The sequence below is a fragment of the Bos taurus genome, chromosome 13 (assembly GCF_002263795.3).
Source record: "Bos taurus isolate L1 Dominette 01449 registration number 42190680 breed Hereford chromosome 13, ARS-UCD2.0, whole genome shotgun sequence".
In the NCBI taxonomy this organism is placed as follows: domain Eukaryota; kingdom Metazoa; phylum Chordata; class Mammalia; order Artiodactyla; family Bovidae; genus Bos; species Bos taurus.
The window spans coordinates 12497324-12521651 of NC_037340.1; the positions used below are offsets into that span (position 1 = coordinate 12497324).

At 46.1% G+C, this 24328-nt stretch overlaps 1 protein-coding gene across 5 annotated transcripts in view; it reads right to left on the reverse strand.

Annotated features, from left to right (window-relative positions):
• The window catches only part of ECHDC3 (enoyl-CoA hydratase domain containing 3), a 39316-nt gene that overhangs the window by 3150 nt on the left and 11838 nt on the right, over positions 1-24328 (reverse strand). The window contains exons 5-6 of one of the 5 annotated variants that reach the window (XM_010811064.4): positions 8522-8574; positions 1450-4246 (exon numbers count right to left, since the gene is read on the reverse strand). In XM_010811064.4, coding sequence (XP_010809366.1) covers positions 4165-4246; positions 8522-8574 — 135 coding nt within the window. In that variant the 3' untranslated portion in view covers positions 1450-4164. Of the gene's footprint in view, positions 1-1449; positions 4247-8521; positions 8575-18390; positions 21968-24328 lie in introns of those variants that run through there. The other 4 variants (XR_003037702.2, XM_010811063.4, XM_005214098.5 and 1 more) reach the window with 4 other exon arrangements.

Sequence of the window (24328 nt, forward strand, 5' to 3'; positions counted from 1 at the left end):
TCCCCTTCCCTAGAAAAGGGCTTTGCTGAGAGTTCCCAGGGAGTTTGGGGTTTTGGGGGGCTTGAGCCATCCATCTCCTTGCGTGGCCCTGCAGTAAACCTTTCTCTGCTCCAGACGCTTTGGTGTTGTTTGGCCTCACTGTGCATTGGGTACACAGACTGGTGTTTCGGTAACAGATACAGTTTAGAAGTGTCATTCCTTCAGGTTGTCATACCATTCCTGTCACACTGAGGTATAATTGGAGTGTCACTGGTGAGCCACTGTGTTGGTCATTTCACCCTTGTGGGTGAATGGTCATGTTTTTAGGACTCTTGGGTAAACTTGGTGCCATTGCCTATTTTTGTCATTCTATCTGCTTTGAGTGCTCTGGGCTGGGAACAGACATGAATTTTGCTAGAATATGTCTACAGTTGGATAAACTTACTCTGACCTACATGGGTTGGGAGCACTTTGGTGAAAGGGTACAGTGGACAGTTGTGAACACCATCCCAGCTTGCATCACTGCCTTTTCAGTCCCTGAGTTCTTTTAAAAAAACTTTTATTTTATTTACATATAGTTGATTTACAATGTTGTGTCATCTGCTGCTGTACAGCACAGTGATTCAGCTGTGCAAACACACACGCACACACGCACACACGCACGCACGCATATACATTCTTTTTCATATTCTTTTCTGTTATGGTTTATCATAGGATATATAGTTCCCTGTGCTATACAAGTAGGGCCTTGTTGTTTAGTCATTCTACATATAATAGTTTGCTTCTACCAACCCCAAAAACCTCCCCTTCCTTGCCAACCACGAGTTTGTTCTCTATGTCTGTGAGTTCGTTTCTGCTTCATAGATGGGTTCATTTGTGTTATATTTTAGATCCCACATATAAGTGATATATCATATGGTATTTGTCTTTCTCTTTCTGACTTACTTCACTTTGCATGATAATCTCTAGATCCAGCCATATGGCTGCAAAAGGTGGTATTATCTCATTCTTTCTATGGCTGAGTAATATTCCATTGTATATACGTACCACATTTTCTTCATCCATTTCTCTGTGGATGGACATTTAGGTTGCTTTTATGTCTTGTCTATTGTGAATAGTGTTGCTATGAACATCGGGATACGTGTATCTGCTTATGAATTTTTAAAATTGGGACTTTATATGATAAATTTCCTTATTGTTTACGCCACTCTGAGTCAGCCTTTCTGCTATTTACATCAAAGAGAGTTCTAACTGATAATAGAAAAGAATTTAGTACTTAAACTTGACAGAAAATCTATGTTGTTACATTAGAAGCTATCACGGCTACACTTCATGGAGGTACACAATGTGCACTTATTCTTTAAATTGTACATATGCATTATGTGCATTTTTGCATATATGACCTTTCACTATCAGAAAGAAAATAGTTAATATCATTATCCACCCAAGCAGGCAGAATAACCAATAGCATTCATTCAAAAAATATTTATTGAATGTCTATTATTTGTCAGATACATTCTAAGTCTTAGGGATATGGTTGGGGAACAAGACAGAAATCCCCATTCAAACCCAGAGGATCTATAGGAATGTCAGGGAATGATATGTGCTATGAAGGAAAGTAAAGATGGTTAAGGGAGGCACAAAGAAGTGCTGTTATTTTAGGCAGTGTGGCTGGGAAGTCCTCTCTGATGAGGTAACATATGAACAGAGACCTGAAGAAGTGAGGGTGAGCCTTGCAGATACTGGGGGATTCAGAAAGAGCTCTCCATGCATGGGAGCAGTGTGTGCAAAGGTCCTGAGGTAGGAGTGAGCTCAGAGCACTCTGGACACAGCATGGAGGCAGGTGGGCTGGGGTGCAGGGAGTAGAGAAGTGGGCATCAGAAAGGAATCCAGGGACTTCCCTGGTGGTCTAGTCCCTGGTGGTCTAGTGGTTAGGACTCTGCAATTCCACTGCAGGGGAAAGGGGTTCTATCCCTGGTCAGAGAAATAAGATCTCGCATGCCACGTGGTATGCCTCTGCCTCCGCAAAAACAAAAGGCAGCCAGGAAACCCAGCAATGACAAGGACTTTGATTACCTCAGAGAGAGATGGGGTCTGTTGGGAGGATTATGAAGGAATATTATGACCCGAATCAGTATTCAAAAAAATCACTGTTGGGATCTGAGGCAAACAGTCTGTAGAGACTAAGGACATAGGGGCTCTGACACTGCTTGCTTCAGCAGACTTCTAAACAGCAAAAAGCACGACAAAGAGAAGAACACACAGGTCATTGCATTTCATTTTTTGTCCCCAAAGTCATTCTGCAGGATGCCCTTCCCCCTAACGACTAGGGAGCCTGTAAACACAGCAGGAGTGTTGCCTTTGACTTTGCAGAATGTGGGAGTGCCTGCCCTGGCTGTTGGGTAACCTCTGACCTGGAGGCAGCCCTGGGCAGCCAAAGCAGCAGTGAGCACGAAATTCATGGTCCTGCTGGACCCCTGGGCTCTGCTTCTTCTCTTCTGTCCAACACATCTGTACTTTAGCCCGTGGGCTGGTTCTATGTAACATGATTTCAAAATGAATATTTAACATAATGTTCTAGGAGTTGAAATTTAAAATGTTCACTTAACCTAACCAGATTTCTTCTACATTTTCCAAAAGGGAGAGGGCAAAGAGAAGAGGTTTGAAAGAGCATTAATAACTCTCCAGATGATCTCTGAATACTCCTTCTATGGAAGGATTAAAGGTTTCTTTGAGGCAACAGGCCAAAATGCCCCCCTGTGGTGTTGCATTCAAATTAACTAATGAGATAAGCCTCCTGTTTTAGTTTCCTGTCTTGGGTTATAATTGCTGCTGCAGCCTCACTCATCATTTCCTGCAGGTTTTCCTTCTCTGGCTGTGATAAATATTAATGCCTTTAATTTTTCATTCCTCCCTTGGGCCTAGAATTCTGTGAAAAGTGAGATTTTCTTGTTCTTGAGGCTTTTTCAACGATGAGCAATTTTCATTTTCTGTAACAGATTCTCTTAGGTTAGTTTTAAATTTAGACCTGCACTTTGGTTTTCTTTGACTGTTTTAAAAGAGACTGAGAAGCCTATCGCAGCCAGAGTTGAATTCAAGGATTTGAAGCTCATCATAGTTTCTCTTTCATTTTTTTCTCGTGAGAGTCCTTCACCTGGGTTGTCAGTTCCCTGTGATTCTGGACAGCATTCTGTTTGTATAGGAGCATGTCCTTTACTTTGCCCAGATACAAATGTCATATCTTTCATCAGGTTTTCAAAACAGTCTTACTAAAATACATTTAAAACATTCAGAATCCCTGCTTAATTAACCATTCTGGGGAGTATTGCTTTGGGCAAATCTAGTGACTCATCTTTGAGATACGTGGAAGCAAACATAATCATATCTTCTAGAGACTGTAGGGAAAGGCTCTCTCCTCCCTTAGAACCACAGGGCATTTGAATTAAAGATGACTTCCACTTCCCCACTCCTTCTGCACTGCACAGATACAGGAATGGACGTCTCAGCTCTCACAGCTCTAAAGCAGCAGAGCTGGGATGTAGGATTCTGTTTCCCACCAGAAGCAAGGTGACACCCTAGCACTCCGCCTCCCAAACTCTTCTCTATTAGGATACACTAGTTTATTCCCTCCAATGTCGGCAATTTCATTCCAAGTACCTAAGTAACATTTAGTAATGGACAAGAAACCTAACAAACCACACAAAGGGTCTGAATGTCATAAACCTGAGAAATTATTTCTTAAAAAAAATTATTTATTTGGTCGCACCAGGTCTTAGTTGCAGCACTCGGCATCCTCAATCTTCACTGCGGCGTCGGGATCTTTAGTTGTGACACGTGAACTCTTAATTGCAGCATAGGGCATCTAGTTTCCTGACCAGGGATTGAACCTGTCTGTGCTCCCTACAAAGGAAGCAGAGTCTTAACTGCTGGATTGCCGAGGAAGTCCTAGAAGTCATTTCTTGTCCTTTGCAGCCTACAGAAAATAGCCCTGTGCTTTATCGTGGGCTCCAGCCATTGCATCGTTGGTTATCTCTTTGTATCCATGTCCCCCATCTCCCCTGGGATTCTGGGGGCCCTGAAGATAAGGACCTTATTGTGAATGCTTTTCTGTCCAAGAGGATGTGGCACACAGGCCTGAGCACTATTTGTGCATTCCATCGCACGTTTAAGGCCTTGTCTAGGTTCTCACTCTGGATCATCATTCTTAAGCTCAGTGCCTTCAAGGGTGGGGCAGATAATGAAGCACAAGTGTAGAACCACACGGACCCTGGAAACAAGAGAAAACCAGGACATTCTTGCCGCATCACAAACATTTGAGAAAATACTTCTGAGGCCAGACTTCCAGCTATTATGGCATGAAAAGGTCAGTAAATCCTCTCCTCCACAAACAGCATGAAACTGGACAATAAACTGAGAAGCATTTACTCATGAAAAATAAATAGAGCTTTGGGCAAGAACAGCAGGGTCTGCAGCCTCTCTGTCTGCCTCCATCCCAGGCCTCTTCCCAGTTCTGGTAGAAATCTTATCAGCAAGGGATTGACCAGAAAAAAAGATCAAGTTCACTGCCAAAGGGTCAAATCAAAATTGGTCAGTGGGTGGAAACCTGCAGCATTGATAATAACAGGAGAAATTGGCACGAGACAAATGGGGAGAGCTCCCATCTCTGCAAGTTTGAGAATGTCTCCTGATCGGGGTAGGTGGTGAGCCAGCTATAAATTTAACAGAAAATCTTGGAATGGGAGAGCCAAAGGGTTGAAACAGGCTCCCCACACATCCCTGCAGGCTGGGAAACTGCTCATGTGTGCAGGAGGGACCTGAGAGAGCCCCGCAGAACGTGGATGCTGTTGCTCTAGAGCCTCCCACAGAGCCTGAAACATAGGAAGTGCTCCATGCATGTTGAATCCATGAGTGCTCATCGCCATATGCAGTATAGCTGTGAGTTGCTATAATTGCTTTTCAGAACAATACAGGGTATAAATAAGTATATTAATTAAAAGTTGTATTATTAAATAATATATGTTGGGAGAGGGCTCAGGAGAAAAGAGCCATTAAATACATGGGAGCAAATCCAGGGAGAAGCGATGGACATGGTAACAAAGCATTTGCTCACCTGGAAAAGCTCTTTTCCTGACACTCTAAATACACAGGCCTGACTCTTGGTGCTTTTCTCAGTGCAGGCTGGCTCCTTCATGTTGTTGAAATCTTGCTTGGGAGGAAAAGAAAATTAATGTGATGTGCTTAACACAGTGTTGCAATGAGAAAATTCAGTATAAGTGTTTGTTGTTAGGAGTGGTATAATAAGGTCTTAAAGACATTCCTGCCTTGATCCAGATTTCATGGCTCCATATCATTTTGCCAGGAATGATAAAGACCCAAATATTAAGATACCTCCTCCATCGCCAACTCTTGATCTGTAACTTCCCTAGGGAACACAATAAAGCCCAGTAGGCCAGAGCTTTGCTCAGAATTTGGGGCTGAGTCAGCCTGGTTCTTGGGCAGAAGACTGGCTCCATGTGTGCTCTGCTGCCTGGGGCTTGTGAGACCCAGAAAGGCCTTCTCTTGAGACTGGAACAGGGCCCAGAAATATGTGAACATTTGGGTGTGTTGGGCTGGCATGAGTGACTGATGACCTCCAAAGACACCCCTCTTCCCTCCTCAGGGTACAGCGGCTTCTATTTACAAGGAGGCAATGAACCCCTAGGAGAAGAGACACCCAGCAAATACCTGGTGGAAAGCATCCAGCCAGGTTCCTAAAGTGCAGTCCTCCCAGGGCCTTGCAGATGTTGTGTGCTTCATCCTACCATACTCAGGCTCCCAAGAGGTACCCCAGGAGGCCAGCAACACTGTATTTGTACCCCCAGCCCTTCCAGTGAACCACGAAGATGCTTCTTGGCCCTGAGGGGCTAGCCCCTTCCTTCTGAGGAGTGAGGTAATGTGGCGGGTCGTTACAGATTACCAGGGGTCTTGTGTCTGTGGGCAAGGTCCTCTCCCTGGAGCTTTCATTTTGATTTTCTTCCACTGCTCTTGAAGTCTAGCCAGGGTCCAACCTCATGCCTCTGTACACAATTCTGAGTTTCAGATATCTAAAGTTGGGGACCTCCTACAATATTGTGCTCGGAAAGTGGAAAGGAGGGACTTTGCTGGAGATCCAGTGGTTAGGACTCTGCACTTTCATTGCAGGAGGTATGGGTTCAGACCTTGTCACGGAACTAACATCTCACATGCCACATGGTGAGGCCAAAAAAAATAAATAAATAAAAATAAACTCAAGTAAGCATTTAATAAAAAAGTGGAAGGGATAAGTAAAGAGGTCAGCAGACACCTTTTCTCACTGGCAGTAAAGTTCTCTGAGAGGATGCCAAGGGCAATATAAACCCAGCCTGACCAAGAAATCAAAGCATCATTTAAAAAAGCAAACAAGCTTCATGGGCAAGGATTTCTACTCCCTTGTTAAAGGCAACTTTAGGACTAGACAAAACAAACAGCAGTGGAGGAGGGTTATTAAATGCAAACTTGTGTGTGCCGTACAGAAACATTTTCTACTTGATCACTCGGTCTGTCTCTCTCTCCCCCCTTCTTCATATTCTGTATAAGGATCAACGGAGGAACTTGTTGAAATTGCAAATACCTGCATTCCTCCAAACCCTGAGGTTCTGCTTCAGCGGGTCTGGTATGAAACATTCCAGGTGATTCTAATATGCATGGTCCTAGGAGGAAATTCTGACAATCATTGATGATTGTTTCTGAGCTACCAAAGTGAAGACAGCTTTAATCCACTCTTGGACACTCTAACAAGTAGGACCCTCATACTTCTTTTGATTTCCTGCAGTGCCTCTCTCTACAAAATTTTATTAGGTGCATAGTAGTTTTCTAATAAAAAAATAATTATTTTTGTTATACAGCTATGTATCAGCTAGATATAGTTGTATATGTATATATAGCTGATATGTATATCATGTTATATAATGCTGACTCTAAACATGTTGAATCCAATGCCTTTTGCATGTAGCAATCTAGTTTTCCCAATTAGGCTTCCCTGGTGACTCAAATGGTAAAGAATCTGCCTGCAATGCAGGAGACCTGATTTCAATCTCTGGGTTGAGAAGATCCCATGGAGAAGGGAATGGCAACCCGCTCCAGTATTCTTGCCTGAAGAATTCTATGAACAGAGGAGCCTGATGGGCTACAGTCTTTAGAGTTGCAAAAAATCAGACACAACTGAAGCAACTTAGCAGCAGCAGCATTTCAATATTATCCTGTTTTGATGGCTGTTGCTTGTAGTATAGTTTGAAATCAAGAAGCATGATGCCTCCAGCTTTGTTGTTCTTTGTCAAGCTTGCTTTGGCTATTTGGAATCTTTCTTGGTTCTATACAAATGTTAGGATTATTTGTTCTGTTTCTGTGAACAATGCCATTGGAATTTTGATAGGGATTGTATTAAAGCTCAAGGTGGCTTTGGGTAGTATTAACAATATTAGTTAATATGGGCATGTTAACAATATTAGTTTTTCTAATCCGTGAGCATGGAATATCCTTCCATTTATTTATAGCATCTTTAGTTTCTTTCATCAGTATCTTCTAGTGTTCGGGGTACAGGTCTTTCACCATCAAGGGGAATTCTCGAGTTCCCATGCTTCATTCTTGGTTCTGCACCTCTTGATTCTTTCTCTTTCTCTGTTAAGAATTCTTTCTCCTTGACCTTTCTTCCTTTTGTAATCCTTTCACTAATTGTAAAGAGCTCTCTAAGCAAAGCCAGAAACTGCTAAACCAAGATAAGAAGCCTCTCCTCCTTGCCAAGAGCTCACTCATTCATTCACTCATTCATTTGTTAATTCCACAAATACTGGTTGAGTGCCTACTTTATGCCAAACATGTCCTTAAAATGAGAGGTACAGAGGTGACAAAAACAGGCAAGGTGCCTGTCTCATGAAACCGATAACTAGTGCAAGAAAATAGACAAGAGAGGGAGGAAGAGCAGAGGAAAGAAAGGAAATCAGAGTTGTAACTGCTGAGAAGAGAATTAAAGTGAGATGGTGGATGGTGTGACCAGAGGACTCCAGACTGGGTGGTTAGGGAAGAGTCATCTCAGATTAAACATCTGAGAAGCATCTCAATGTCAAGCAACCATTATGCTAATATCAGAAAGATGTGCATTCAGCCAACAGGGACTATGTGCTCAGGGGGTTTAAGATGAGACCAAATGAAATACAATTAATGGTATAACTTTGTGCCCCCATTAAGTACATTTTCAAAAAATCTTATTTCTCTTTTTCATATTTCCATTAAAATGGACTATTCAGAATCATAGCCAACTGTGGAGAAATGGAGCTTAGCAAGTAAGAGAGCCTACTGAGAAATGTTAGCCACTGAACAGAATAATCAGTTCTGATAGATTTTCTTTCCACAGTAATTAATTTGCCACCCTTCCTAGGCGGGAATCCTGCCTGTTCTTATTCTCAGAGTAGAAAAGAAGAAGAGCAAACCCAAGCCCAACCCAAAACATCCCATCTCACCCCAAACAGAAATGATCGCTATTACTCACCAGCTCCAGCCGTGAAAGAAGAGATTTCCATCAGGGTACGAGGTCATTAAATTCTGTAGTGATTGGAGCAAAGGAACAGAGAAGAGGTGAAGTTCTTGGCAAGAATGCTCCAGGAACTACACCCTTCCTCCTTTGTTGTTTAGAGCAAACTTGCAATAAAATACTAAAGATATACGTTATAAATTGTTTAACCAATACACCAGCTGTGGACTGGATTGTCACTCCCAAATTCATGTGAAGTCCCAAACCCCTCATGTGACTGAATTAGAGATGGGAGCCTTCAAGGTGGTGACTGAGGTTAAAGGGGGTCATAAGAGTGGAGCCCTGATTCCATGGGCCCAGGTGCCCTTATAAGCAGAGGAAGAAACACTAGATATCTCTCTGTGCCACGTGAGGACTCAAGGAGAAGGCAGCCGTCTGTAAGTCAAGAAGAAAAGCACTCGCCAGGACCGGACCGTGCTTGCTCCTTAACCTTGGATTTCCAGCCTCTAGAACTCTAAGAAAATTTATTTCTATTGTTTAAGTGTCCTAGTCCATGGTATTGGGTTGGCAAAAGAGTTTGTTCGGGTTTTTCCGTTATGGAAATAGTTAGTTATGCTGCCCGAGCAGTCTAAGTTATCACTCTCTCCCACTGGTACAGACACGGAGCGGTAAAAGGAGTGGAGGAGCACGATTCCCCCACCCCTGGCCCAGGGCTGGAAAAGTACCTAACGAGATCACAGTGCCTCAAATTAAAAAAAAAATCTCATTTTCATAACTTGTAACTAATGTAGTATTTAAAGCAAAAGTTTAATAATTAATTTTTTTTCATTTAAAGCAAGCTATTTGAAATGTTTGTTGAATGAATAAATGAATCTATGAAAATGATACCATAATATGACCCCACAATAGAGAAGACCTGTACGTTTATGTTTTTCTGCCAGTATTAAGGTCAGCTTTGTGTTCGACCAAGACTGGACCTGTATTAAGCAGGTGTGTATCAAGAACAGAGCCCAATGTTGGGGTGCAGGAAGACTTTAGGGGACCCCAAGCACCTTTGACTTGATGGGCTCCTTCCTCCATGAAAAAAATTTAAAATTATATTTTATGATGACATTCTTCTGATTTTAGAAGAAATGAACATGAAAACATTTTTTGTGAGCTGGTTAAAGTATTGTGCGCCCTGACAGAGGTTCCCTCTCTGCATCTGGAGTCTGAGTCCTGTTTTCGTCACTTCTTAGCTGTGAGATTTGGGAACAAGCCCTTGACATCCTTATCTATAAAAATGAGAAGAAGGAAGGTGTAACAGTATGGAGAAAAATCTTCTTTGTTAGCAGGAAACTTGTTTGATGGAGGGGTTCTTGGATAAGGGTCTCAGAATGGGGTACCCTAGAGGGCTCACGCTACCTCATGAGGAGTGCGGACTGAGCTGGAGCCAAAGACAGAAGAATCTGCCCCTCCTCCACCAGGCCTGGCCAAGGAACTTTGGGCTCAAGGACAGAAACGTCAAAGCCAGAGTCTTTGGAAGAGGCTTATCTTCTTCTGCTCAGGTCATCCTCAGCAATATTCCCATTTCCCTTTAACGCTTTCTGAGCGCTGAATCTATGTTGGGGGAGAGAAGGGTGCTGAGCTCTGCTCCGAGGGCCTGGGTCTAGCACAGAAGCAGCTTCCCCCTTCCCCTGCCTCGAGTTTTGTGGGAAGCTCTTGGCCCAGTGCCTGAGAGCTCTCAGTACACACTGCCTTCTGATGTGAGCAGCCCAAGGCAGGCGTGAAAACACGGTTCTGGCCTCATCCGCAGCATCAGTGCTATGTTTAGCTAATAAACTAATTGGCCAGATGATTGTCCAGAGCAGAGCTTCTCAATTCCATTGGCGGTGATCTTGTCTCTCCCTTCTCCCCAGAAGACATTTGGCAAAGTCTGGAGACAATTTTGGTTGTCACAGCTGGCCGGGGAGGGTGCTATGGGCATCGAGCAGACAGAAGCTGCATCGCACAGACAGCTCCATGACAAAGCCTCACCTGGCCCTGAATGTCCACAGTGCCGAGCTTGAGAACCCTGATATGGGGCCTTTCCTCTGATGGCCACCCAGAATGAACAATCAGGGAGCAGTCTTTATAGCATACTCTGAGGTCAGCTTTTTCATACTGTTCATGGGGTTCTCAAGGCAAGAATACTGAAGTGGTTTGCCATTCCCTTCTCCAGTGGACCACATTCTGTCAGCCCTCTCCACTACAACCCGGCTGTCTTGCGTGGCCCCACACAGCATGGGTTAGTTTCATTGAGTTAGATAAGGTTGTGGTCCATCTCAGCAGTGGCCAAAGGACTGGAAAAGGTCAGTTTTCATTCCATCCCCAAAAAAGGCAATGCCAAAGAATGCTCAAACTACCGCACAATTGCACTCATCTCACACACTAGTAAAGTAATGCTCAAAATTCTCCAAGCCAGGCTTCAGCAATACATGAACCGTGAACTTCCAGATGTTCAAGGTGGTTTTAGAAAAGGCAGAGGAACAAGAGATCAAATTGCTAACATCCTCTGGATCATCGAAAAAGCAAGAGAGTTCCAGAAAAACATCTATTTCTGCTTTATTGACTATGTCAAAGCCTTTGACTGTGTGGATCACAATATACTGTGGGAAATTCTTTAAAGAGATGGAATACCAGACCACCTGACTTGCCTCTTGAGAAACCTATATGCAGGTTAGGAAGCAACAGTTAGAACTGGACATGGAACAACAGACTGGTTCCAAATAGGAAAAGAAGTACGTCAAGGCTGTATATTGTCACCCTGCTTATTGAACTTCTATGCAGAGTACATCATGAGAAACGCTGGGCTGGAAGAACCACAAGCTAGAATCAAGATTGCTGGGAGAAATATCAGTAACCTCAGATATGCAGATGACACCACCCTTATGGCAGAAAGCAAAGAAGAACTAAAGAGCCTCTTGATGAAAGTCAAAGAGGAGAGTGAAAAAGTTGGCTTAAAGCAAAACATTCAGAAAACTAAGATCTTGGCATCTGGTCCTGTCACTTCATGGCAAATAGATGGGAAAACAGTGGAAACAGTGGCTGACTTTATTTTGGGGGGCTCCAAAATCACTGCAGATGGTGACTGCAGCCATGAAATTAAAAGATGCTTACTCCTTGGAAGGAAAGTTATGAGCAACCTAGACAGCATAGTAAAAAGCAGACACATTACTTTGTCAACAAAGGTCCGTCTAGTTAAGGCTATGGTTTTTCCAGTAGTCATGTATGGATGTGAGAGTTGGACTATAAAGTAGGCTGAGTGCCAAAGAATTGATGCTTTTGAACTGTAGTATTGGAGAAGACTCTTGAGAGTCCCTTGGACTGCAAGGAGATCCAACCAGTCCATCCTAAAGGAGATCAGTGCTGGGTGTTCATTGGAAGGACTGATGTTGAAGCTGAAAACTCCAATACTTTGGCCACCTGATGCGAAGAGCTGACTCATTTGAAAAGACCCTGATGCTGGGAAAGATTGAGGGCAGGAGGAGAAGGGGATGACAGAGGATGAGATAGTTGGATGGCATCACCGACTCAATGGACATGAGTTTGGGTAAACTCTGGGAGTTGGTGATGGACAGGGAGGCCTGGCGTGCTGCATTTCATGGGGTTGCAAAGAGTTGGACACGACTGAGCAACTGAACTGAACTGATGAGGTCAGCTATATTATTTTTTATTTATATTTATGAACTTTTTCCTCTCCACTGCCTCATAACATCCGACAAACTTACTAGTATTGAACCTGCTAAATATGCTTTTTAGTCTCGGGATTTGAAAGATATATGATTTTTCAGTCCAGGTAACCTGACCCTGGAGAAGGAAAGGGCAACCCACTCCAGTATTCTTGTCTGGGAAATCCCATAAACAGAGGAGCCTGGCAAGCTATAGTCTATGGGGTCGAAAGAGTCAGACACAATTTAGCAACTAAACAACAAACCTAGCTGCATTTCAATTCAGTTCAGTTGAGTTCAGTTCAGTAGCTCAGTCCTGCCTGACTCTTTGCAACCCCATGGACTGCAGCACGCCAGAAAGTGTGCTGTCCATCACCAGTTCCTGGAGGTTGCTCAAACCCACGTCCGTCGAGTCGGTGATGCCATCCAGGCATATCATCCTCTGTCATCCCCTTCTCCTCCTGCCTTCAATATTTCCCAGCATCAGGGTCTTTTCCAATGAGTTGGCTCTTCACATCAGGTGGCCAAAGCATTGGAGCTTCAGTTTCAGCATCGGTCCTTCCAATGAGTATTCAGAACTGATTCCTTTAGGATTAACTGGTTTGATCTCCCTGCAGCCCAGGGGACTCTCTAGAGTCTTCTCCAACACCACAGTTCAAAAGCATCAATTCTTTGGCGCTCAGCCTTCTTTATGGTCCAACTCTCACATCCACACATGACTACTGGCAAAACCATAGCTTAGACTAGACGGACCTTTGTCGACAAAGTAATATCACTGCTTTTTAATATGTTGTCTAGGCTTGTTATAGCTTTTCTTCCAAGGAGCAAGAGTCTTTTAATTTCATGGCTGCAGTCACCATCTGCAGTGATTTTGGAGCCCACCAAAATAAAGTCTGTCACTGTTTCCACTGTTTTCCCATCTATTTGCCATGAAGTGATGGGACCAGATGCCATGATCTTCGTTTTTTGAATGTTGAGTTTTAAGCCAGCTCTTTCACTGTCCTCTTTCACTTTCATCAGGAGTCTCTTTAGTTATTCTTTGCTTTCTGCCATAAGGGTGGTGTCATCTGCATATTTGAGGTTATTGATATTTCTCCCGGCAATCTTGATTCTAGCTTGTGAGTCATCCAGCCTGGCATCTTGCATGATGTACTCTGCATATAAGTTAAATAAGCAGGGTGACAATATACAGCCCTGACATACTCCTTTCCCAATTTGGAACGTGTCCATTGTTCCATGTCTGGTTCTAACTGTTGTTTCCTGACCTGTATACAGATTTCTCAGGAGGCAGGTAAGGCTCTAGGTCTGGCTCTAGGTGAGTGATCACCCATTGTGATCATCTGGGTCATTAAGTTCTTTTTTGTACAGTTCTTCTGTATATTCTTGCCACCTCTTCTTAATATCTTCTGCTTCTGTTAGGTCCATACCATTTCTGTCCTTTATTGTGCCTATCTTTGCATGAAATTTCCCCTTGGTATCTCTAATTTTCTTGAAGAGATCTCTAGTCTTTCCTGTTCTATTTTTTTCATCTATTTCTTTGTATTGATTACTTAGGAAGGCTTTCTTATTTCTCATTGCTGTTCTTTGGAACTCTGCATTCAGATGGGTATATCTTTCCTTTTCTCCTTTGTCTTTCGTTTTTCTTCTTTTCTCAGCTATTTGTAAGACTTCCTCAGACAACCATTTTGCCTTTTTGCATTTCTTTTTCTTGGGGATGGTCTTGAGCACTGCCTCCTGTACAATGTCAGGAACCTCCGTCCGTAGTTCTTCAGGCACTGTCTATCAGATAGATCTAATCCCTTGAATCTATTTGTCACGTCCACTGTATAATTGTAAGGGATTGATTTAGGTCATACCTGAATGGTCTAGTGGTTTACCCTACTTTCTTCAATTTAAGTCTGAATTTTGCAATAAGGAGTTCATGATCTGAGCTACAGTCCACTCCTGGTCTTGTTTTTGCTAACTGTATAGAGCTTCTTCATCTTTGGCTGCGAAGAATATAATCAATCTTATTTTGGTATTGACCATCTGGTGTTGTCCATGTGTAGAGTCATCTCTTGTGTTGTTGGAAGAGGGTGTTTGCTATGACAAGTGCATTCTCTTGGCAAAACTCTGTTAGCCTTTGCCCTGCTTCATTTTGTACTCCAAGGCCAAACTTGTCTGTTACTCCAGGTATCTCTTGACTTCCTGCTTTTGCATTCCAGTCCCCTATCATGGAAAAAAAAAAAAACAACATCTTTTTTTGGTGTTAGTTCTAGAAGGTCTTGTAGGTCTCAATAGAATTTCATGGCTGCATTTAGGCCACTGAGATTTCTATCTAGAGCGAAGCTACCACTGCCCTCTGCTGGAGACATTTGGAACTGCCGCTTTAAGTGCTGAGACTGCTGCTGCTGCTGCTGCTGCTGCTGCTGCTGCTGCTAAGTCGTTTCAGTCGAGTCAGACTCTGTGCGACCCCATAGACGGCAGCCCACCAGGCTCCCCCGTCCCTGGGATTCTCCAGGCAGGAACACTGGAGTGGGTTGCCATTTCCTTCTCCAATGCACGAAAGTGAAAAGTGAAAGTGAAGTCGCTCAGTCGTGTCCGACTCTTCACGACCCCATGGTCTTCGTGGTCTTCTGACTCTTCGCAACTACCAGGTTCCTCCGTCCATGGGAGTCCCCAGGCAAGAGTACTGCAGTGGGAGTGCTGAGACTGGGAGAGTAATTCAACAGTGGTCTTGTGCCAAGTGATCACATCAGGACTCCCTCCCTTTACTGGATTCTTGGAACTCTCTTCACCCCTCCCTTGGGCTGGCATCTCAGCCTGGGTTTTCTCAGAAAGCAGAGCCTGAACCCAGGTCTGCATGGAGGTAGTTATTTTGGAAAGTGATCCTTTGGAACCTGAGGGAAAGACATCCAAGGGGGTTGTTGTGAGATGAGACAACAGGGGCTTGCTTGTCATTGCCCGCCCTGGTCCTGGTGCAGGGCTTCTGAGACTGTTGGAATATCTTGGGTGACAGCAGCGTTTTCTGTTCTGAGGAGGGGACTCTGGGATCCACTTCAGCATAGTCAGGGGTTGGCTGGGAGGAGCAGGGATAGGGCGGGCAGCACAAGATTGGCCATAATGGCTATGAAAGCTGGGCCATGAGTACCAGGGTAGTTTATTACTCATCCTTTTGATTTTCCCCTATGTTTGAAATTGTTCATAATAATTCAAAAAATCCTTTTGGGGGTAAAAATAATCATCCAGGCTAGGTTTATGTATCTGGTGGTAGGGAAGGTGGAGGAGGGTGGATGAAGGCTGACACCAACACTGATGAATGACAAGAGCCTCAGGTGTCCCCACTTGCCTTCCTGAAGCATTGCCGTGTGCAGACAGTGCATGTCAGGGGCAGGGTAAGCAGTCCGTTAAGGGAACCAGATGCCTTGCACCAATACCTGCTGGTTCCAGACTTTTCCAAGGCAGGACTTGTCACTCATGGTGAGATCTTGTCGTCTCTGAGAAGTGAATCCTAGTGATCATTTCACCCGCAAGTTCTCTGTAGTTCATTTTAAAAAGAAACAGAGAATCAGACCTGAAATATGTCTTTAAAGGGATGGGGAGCGCCACGCTGGAAGCTGGCTGGTTGTCTGAGGTCAGTGCCAGAGCCCCAGGGCGGCTGTCAGCCTAGAGGAGTGTTTAAGTGGGATTATCTGAGTTCCTTGCTACTGCAGGGATGCATGTTTTCTAAGTGGAACCTCTTCTCCTCACAGTGATCAGGCCAGTCTCTGAGTAAAATTGTGGTCACAGAGAACATCACCAGGCCCCTAATGAGAAGCTGTTGACAGAAAAATCACTCTGACATTCATCAAGACGCCAATAAATGTCAAGGGAGAGACTGGAGACACTGCAACTCATAAATTCTTTCTCCAGGGGCCTCTAGAGCAGAGTCTGGGGAGGAAACTCTTGCTCTGCCTTTCTCCTGAATGGTGCTAAGGAAAATTCCGGAAAGCTCGGAACATTTATTGGACAGGTCACCCTGACAGTCTGGAGGGGATGTCACTAGGAGGAGCACCCTAACTTTCAGTCAGAGCATCCTGTGTTGGGTACCAAGACTGGCTAGGTCTGTATCTCTTTAGTCATTTGGACCTTGTCTGTGTGATGTCACAGTTTGTAAGGTAGCTGGGTGCTGAGAACCCTCCTGACTTGAAATGCTAAAGCTTCACATCAGATCAGATCAGTCACTCAGTCGTGTCCGACTCTTTGCCACCCCATGAATCACAGCACGCCAGGCCTCCCTGTCCCTCACCAACTCCCGGAGTTCACTCAGACTCACGTCCATCGAGTCAGTGATGCCATCCAGCCATCTCATCCTCTGTTGTCCCCTTCTCCTCCTGCCCCCAATCCCTCCCAGCATCAGAGTCTTTTCCTGTGAGTTAACTCTTCGCATGAGGTGGCCAAAGTACTGGAGTTTCAGCTTCAGCATCATTCCTTCCAAAGAAATCCCAGGGCTGATCTCCTTCAGAAGGGACTGGTTGGATCTCCTTGCAGTCCAGGGGACTCTCAAGAGTCTTCTCCAACACCACAGTTCAAAAGCGTCAATTCTTCGGCACTCAGCTTTCTTCACAGTCCAACTCTCACATCCATACATGACCACAGGAAAAACCATAGCCTTGACTAGACGAACCTTTATTGGCAAAGTAATGTCTCTGCTTTTGAATATGCTATCTAGGTTGGTCATAACTTTCCTTCCAAGGAGTAAGCGTCTTTTAAAGCTTCACATAGAAGGATCCATCTGCTCACGAATAAGTCAGGATTTATTTTTCCTCTTGATTCCTGTAGTACTTACTGCCTGTGGTGTTCATTTGGCAACTGGCCTGGTGGCCTCATTGTAAGATGTGTTCCTTGGCTAAATCCTGTTTCTACCTTTTTTGTGAGGGGAGGGGGTGCTCTTTACCTCTTGCCAACAACCATACATTTTTTCTCTCTCTGTTTTATCACCAGAAATGTAAGCATTTGGAGGCCAAAACACGTGTCAGCTGTGCTTTAAAGAAAGAAAATGGACTTTTCGGAATCCCCTGGATCTGATTTCATCCAGTGTGACTCCTGAATACTAACCTACACAGAAACTCTATAAAACTTTCCTGGACATACAGAGAAAGGATGGATTTAATTCACATTCTGTTCAACTGCTTAACTTTGCAAAACTGATTTAGAAAATATGGTCTGAGAATTTTTGAGAAATTTCTTATGTCTGTATCTTGAGCTTGGATGGGGTTGGGGGGAACTGTGCCCTGGCTACATTGAACTGGACCCGGCAAATCTCATGGGAGATCTGCTCCGTGCTGGGCTGTGTCCAGGCTCCGAGAAATAAACAGCAAACAAGACTGATGTGGCCTGCAGTGTTGGAGCACAGGGGGCATGGTACACTAGACTGTGAGTTAAAATAATAATTCAGCGTGCTTCCTGCACAACAAAAGTATCTACAAAGTGATGGGATGTCGCCTTCACCTAAAAGCCTGTACAAGGAAGGGGTGGAACCCCTGGATTTCGGACTCAACCCTGCCCCCTACTGGCTGTGTGATGACACGCACGTCACCTAGTACCTTTGTGTTTCAGTTTCTTTTCTGTAGAATAAGGCTCATAAAGCCTAGTGCACAGAGATTTTGTGAGGATTTATGTATTAACATCCATAAAACGCTTCAGTGGTGCCTGGCACAGAGCAATCACTACATCAATCAAAGCACTGGTAAGCTTTAAATCATATGACACTTTGACCCATACATTCCCCACCCCCACCCCCTGCCACCCGCCCTTTCTAAATTCCTAGAAATTTCTTAAAGTGCTAAGTACCACCTCAATACAAAATTTGGTAAGGTATATATTGAAAACATAGAACATAAAAGCGAGAGACTTCTTAAATGTGTAGACAAATACCTGCAAATTGGTTTTGGGGTCAAAGCTGAGACATCATTATAAAATCAATGGGGATGTCAGGGTACATCCATGGTGGGAACATAAACCCCACAACACTGGACTCACCCAGCCCTAGTCTTCCTCCCTGCCTTGCCTGTGGCAACAGCCATCTCCCTCTCCCCCAGCGAGCCAGAGAGGGCCAGGCCATCCCACCAAGACACCCTACAGGTCCAGGATGGCCTGCCAGTTTCTCAGGGAGCCTCTGTTTGGAACCTGAAAGATACATTTGGGGCTCCAGACCATGAAAGAAAACCCTTGCATGACTGAAATTTCACAAATTTATTAATGGTAACAAGTCAACTTCAACCAACTCTGGCCTCTTGATGACTGCAAGGAAAGAATACTCATTCATTAATCAAATATTTAAAAACAATTTAAAAGCTTAGTGCAGTGGGTTTGCAGAAAGCAGAGAGGAAAGGGGGGCCCCTAGACAAAATCAGACTCCCCTGGTGGATTAGTCGGTAAAGAATCTGCCTGCAATGTAGGAGACCCAGGTTAGATCCCTGGGTTGGGAAGATCCCCTGGAGAAGGGAATGGCAATCCCCTCCAGTATTCTTCCCTGGGGAAATCTCATGGACACGGGACAGAAGAGGCTGGCATGCCATAGTCCATGGAGTTGCAAGAGTCAGACACGACTTAGTGACTAAACCACCAGCAGACAAAACTAGGGTGATAGTCAGTTTCGATAGAGCTCTGCCCCCCATGCTAGCCGGACGCCTTTAAAAGGCTCAGGTGTGGCTCCCAAGAAGGGAGGATCTGTGATGCTTCTTGTTCTCCAGGGTAATCAGGTGTTTTCACTCTTCACCACTTCCAGGGGAAAATCCATCTCCATTTGTAAAAGAGCATTTTCTTTGGGCAAAGCTACCTGTTTTCCAGTCTTGTTCTAAGTTTCCGATCCAGTGCTGCAGAATCCACAATGTCACAACCAGGAGGACAAAAGGGTCCACGCGGCATTTTTACAGAAGGGGACCTGGCGCTGAAAGAGGCCCGGTCACCCGCACCATCACACGGCTGGTTCGTGGCAAACCTGGGACTCGAACTTGGTGTTCTTTGAGGTCAAACCTGTGTTTTCCTTGGAATTCCCTTGGTAAGCAAAGCTGTGTTGCTGCGGCTTGGCAGTTTCTGATTGGTTTCCTTTGAGTGCTTCGGTCGTCTGTCTCTCTTGGCTGGAACAGCGATCTTTTTGGGGAGAAAAGAAACACGTATGGTGTCAGGGGCAGGGGATCCACAGTCAGCTAGATGCTGGTTCGACTGTGGCCACTGCCTTCACTTCTCTGAGTCTTCACCTACCAGGGCAGCAGAGAGCTCCTTCCTAGGTTAGCCTGGCGCAGCGTATCTGGTGGGTCTCCGCTCAGTCGCTGCAGGGAAATTAACGACGTATCCGCGCTGTTTTCTCGGGGGCTCAGGCCGGGCCGGAGCAGATGCCCCTTTCACTGACTTTCCAGCCCCGTCCCCTCCCGGCGTGGGGACCACTGAGCTCAGAGAAGCTCCCTGAGCAGCGGATGGTGCAGAAGGAAAGGTGAACACACGCTTTCCAAAAGCGGTCGTCGTGTGTGCCAACCAGAGAGCTTTCATTCACTGTCTCAGTGGAAGGAGGCAGAGATGCAAATTAACCCCCAATTTATATCTGCCTTGGGGATGAATTATGTGACACTGATGGTTGGGTAGCAGGTTTTATTCCAGGATTATTTTCCGCTCCGACGATTATTAGGATTTATAGCGCGTCCCCCGAGGGCACTTCAGCTCGCAGGCTGGGAAGTCAGCCTGGAGGCCTGAGAATTTCCTGGTTGGAAGCTATGGTGCAGCGCGTACAGAAACTGGAAAGGCAACTTTTGGTTTTCACTGGGACGTGGGAGAAGGTTTTGCTCTCCTCACTGTGGGGTCTGAGATGGCCGCACAATGACCCCCACGGCGGGGAACCCGAAGGGGCCCCGCCGGCGGCGTTATTACTGAGCAGATCATCACGGCCAGTCCTTCACAGCCTGGTCTGGAATATCAGCCCGTTGTTTGTCAGATTCCCAGCAAAACAACACAACTACACTGGTGGTTTGCCAGTAGTCAAAGCCCACGTCGCCGGTGAGCTTGCAAAGTCCTCCAGCAGGGGGCGCGCTTGGTCCAGCTCTGGGTTCTGAAAGGCTGCCCGAAGGCAGGCAGGTCTGCAGGCCCGCCTCACTGCAGCCCAGGCTCCCCCACAAGGTGGGCAGGCTGGGGAGGGCACCCACGGCTTTATCAGCAGACAGAGCCTGGGGCACTCACTCTACCCGGTCTCCACCACTCGTCTGCAAGCTGGAGGTGATGGTGGCCCTACTCAGTGGGGTTCTGGTGGGGACTGAATGAGGACATATCGGGGTCTGGCGTGTCCTGGTGGTGGCTCTGGTGATCTCTCTTCTTCTGAGGAACATTCTTAGTAACAAGCTTCTCCTTTCCAAGAAAACACTCTTTGTCACCTTTCTAGACTCTGGCAAGGAAAAAAAAATCCAATCTCAACAGAAATCCACTAGGAGACTGCCCTTCCAGGGCCTGCTTGCCCCACTGGCTTAGAATGAGAACCAGTTGGTGGAGCCTCAAGGTTCTGTCTTTGGTACTAATTACACTTATGGCCACTCAACTGGTAGGTTAAAAAAAAAAAAATCAGCCCCAGGTGTGACCAGAGGTCTAGGACATTTCTGGAGCCTAAATGGACCATCTTTGGGGAACTCAAGCATTTGAAGCTAGTCTGGATTCTTTACCGGAAGCTGAGCAGAGCTTGGGAATGCTTCTGGAGTAGGTGATTCTTCGTGGGTACGATGTGTGTTCTGTGTCCCTCCTCTTCTTCCGCAATGCTTGAATTCCCAGTCCAGGGTCCAGGTTCCCAGTGCCTGGGACCCTCGTTACAGAAGCACCAGGCACCTGAGATGTCCATTAGCACAGGCATCAAAGAAAGAGCTAACTGATTTTCTTCTCTCAAGCAGCTTACAGTTTGTTTGGAAAGATAAAATGATCAGTCTCACTAAATAGGTAATCTTTCAAAGACCCCAAAGATTATCCCAAAGCCATAGGTGTGATTATTTTTTAAAAGAACCAAGAAGATTTTCAGAGTGAAGAGTATCTTGTGGAGATTTGAAATGCTTCACCTGATGAAGGCAAACAGCACCACGCCCACCTTGGGGATACTTTCTGGTAAGAGTCAGGCTGAAATCCTCCCTTCCTGCCTCAGTTTACGGCACCTTCTCCCCTGTGGGGCGTCCTCATCTAAGGTCCCAGGAGCATCACGGGTGGGCTTCCTCACCCAGCTGGCTCAGCTGAGGTGCGCATGGCCCTTCTGCTGACAGTGGTGCCCGACTCTCCAGGTCACCCCTTCCCCGAGGAGTCGTGGCTCCTAACACAGACTGTGTGCACTGAGACCATCACCAATGCTGGGAAAGCAGACTGACAGCTACAGTCGCAAGGCAGCGGCGGTGGTTGGGGGTTGGAAGGCTGGGCATGGGGTGGTGGGGTCCTGAGCACTGCCCACTGGGCTCACGGCCCCCAGTCCCTCTGATAAGGCTGCTCAGTGTGACCAGACGGGCTTCCTCTTCTGGAGGAAGGCCTTGACCCCCTCCTGGCCATCCGGCAGGCCCAGGTTGTCCACCATGGTCTGGGAGGTGAGGTGGTAGGCAGTCCTGAGGTCCTGGGCCAGCTGCCGGTAGAAGGCAGCTTTGCCCAGTGACAGCACCGACCGGCTCAGTGAGGCCACCTTCCTCGCGATCCTCATAGTCTCCTCCTCCAACCGCTCCTCTGGCACCACCCTGCTCAGCAGCCCGTGGAGCAGGGCCTCTTGGGCAGAGATGGGCTCCCCAGTGAAGAGCATCTCTAAGGCCACCTGCAGGGAGATGGGGCTGTTACTAAGTCATCCTGCAACCTGGGCCCCACCTGCTCCTGTTCACTCTCCTGACAGCCTCGGCCCGGTTGCCTCCTCCTCAGACGCTATGTTACCCATCTTCCCTAAGGTCCTCCGTCCCCAGACTCTGGCGGGGATGGCATCTGCCAGTGCCCAGGAGAGGGGAACCCTCCTCACCTCCTTCTAGTCACATGTCACTGCAAATCAGCCCCCAGCACCATTCCTCTTTCAGGCTGCATTTTCCTTCTTTGCACTTTCATACTTACTATATAGTTTACATTTGTTTATTGTATTATCTCCTTTGTTGGCATGTTAACCTCTCTAGGTCAGAGACTTCTCTTTTTACTGCACCAGAAGAGTACCTTGTACATAGTAGACAGCTTATAGGATATTTACTGGCGAGTGGTTTTTTCCCCCGGCTGTGCCAGGTCTTAGTTGCGGCATACCAGGTTAGTTCCCTGACCAGGAATCCAATCCAGGCCCCCTGCATTGGGAGCTTGAAGTCTTAACCACCGGACCACCAGGGAAGTCTCTTGGTGAGTGAATTAAGGAATAGATGGATAGAGGCAGACAGACAGTGCAGACAGGCGATGCTACAGTCCTTCAGAGGCCAGGTCAGAAGGGAACGCAGCTTCCACGGAGACCCCCATTCCCCATACTCTCTGGTGATTTGCACATGGGCTGGGTAGCTGGGCTGTCACTTAACACTCTCCAGCGTGCAGGTTTTGATTAACCAGATGATTAGAACTCAGATTCCCCAGATACACAGAGCTCCTGTGGATAAACACGGGGAAGCGAGTGTTCCGCACGGAGACATGGCTGGTCTGGGAAGCGGGAGCTCTGGTCTTTCACTGTGCTCTCAGGGCCCCTGGTACCTACTATTTGAGGGGCTGGGAGAGGCCAGCTCTGGGGGAGGGAGCAGCCGCACCAGGAAGGCTGTTTATAAGGTGCAATGAAGGTGCATGCTGAAGTCACGCCAGGGGCGGGGACACTTTGCACATGGGGGAAATGATTCACGCCCAGGTTCAGTCTGGTTGGCACACTAGAGGTCCTCGCCACGGTTGCTGGTCCGGTGGACAAAAGGCGGCAGCCACCTCACAGCTGGGCAGTTCCTTACGATGACCAGCAGAGGGCACTGGCGACACACGCCTGCTACCGCAGCCGCGTGAAAGGGGCGGAGCTTCCAGGCTGCGCCAGTGTGCAAAAGCACCGGCTAGGTTTGCAAAGGTTTTGCCATATTGCTTCCTGGCGGATGTGCACGGGGATGCGGCCCTGTCACCGGTATAGTCGGTGGCCGCTGTAACAATATGTCCCCGAGGGGTGCAGGCAAGCATCGACCAGGCAGGTGTGTCTGGGTCAGGTTTAGATTTCTACGACTCTCTGGTTTTCCTCTTAGAGGGGCCACGCCTCAGGTGAGGTTTAAGCCGCTTGGTTCGGTTCCCTTGGAATTTAAGGCCTGTTTTTGTCGCATTCCCCGCCCCCTCGCCCTTCTGTCTTCTGAAAAACGAATTTAAAAGTTGACACATATGACCAACCTGTAAGTTTCTAGGACTCAATTGCAAGCCTTGATTTTAAGAGATTTTAAGATTTTAAGCCTTGTTTTGAGAAAGAATAGAGTCTTAGCTTGGAGAAGGAAAGGGCAACCCACTCTAGTATTCTTGCCTTGAGAAGTCCCATGGACAGAGGAGCCTGGCAGGCTACAGCCCATGGGATCGGCAAAAGAGTTTGTTATGACTGAATAACTAAACAGCAGCAGATTCGTATCTGTACAGTATGGCTGATTTAAAGGTTTCAAAGGCCTCAACACAGAACCTTCCAGAATGTCAGGGGTTGAAACTGAGCAGTGGCAGGTTGGCCAAGCAGACAGCCACCACCTTTAATTTGCAAAAGGCCTGGAGATGAGATTTGACTGGCAATTATAACAATTATAAAATTGTTCATAAGCTCTGACAATATCTTTGTGATGTCTTTTAATTTAAGGTCCTGGCACTGAATAGGGACTTAAGTATTTATTGAATATATAACATTTAAGGTAAATGTGTATCCTGGTGGGATCTAGACACCCCCTGACTCTGAGGATACTGGAGCAAGCTGTTGTGTTCTGCGGGTCACCTTCTCTCACGTGGAGCCCATGTCCAGCTGGTTTTCATGGTGTGGGTGTTTGTAGGTACCTGTGATCAGAATTTTCTAATAAACATATTTCTGTAAAAGCTAACGAGGAGGCACATGGAAGGCAAGTGCGCCCCTGAACTTGGTCCCTCGGCCTGATTTCCCTTGGGTCTCATTTCTTTTGTGCCTCAGGCTATGAGCAACTAACTGCTGGTTTTCTTAGTTGATGCTAAA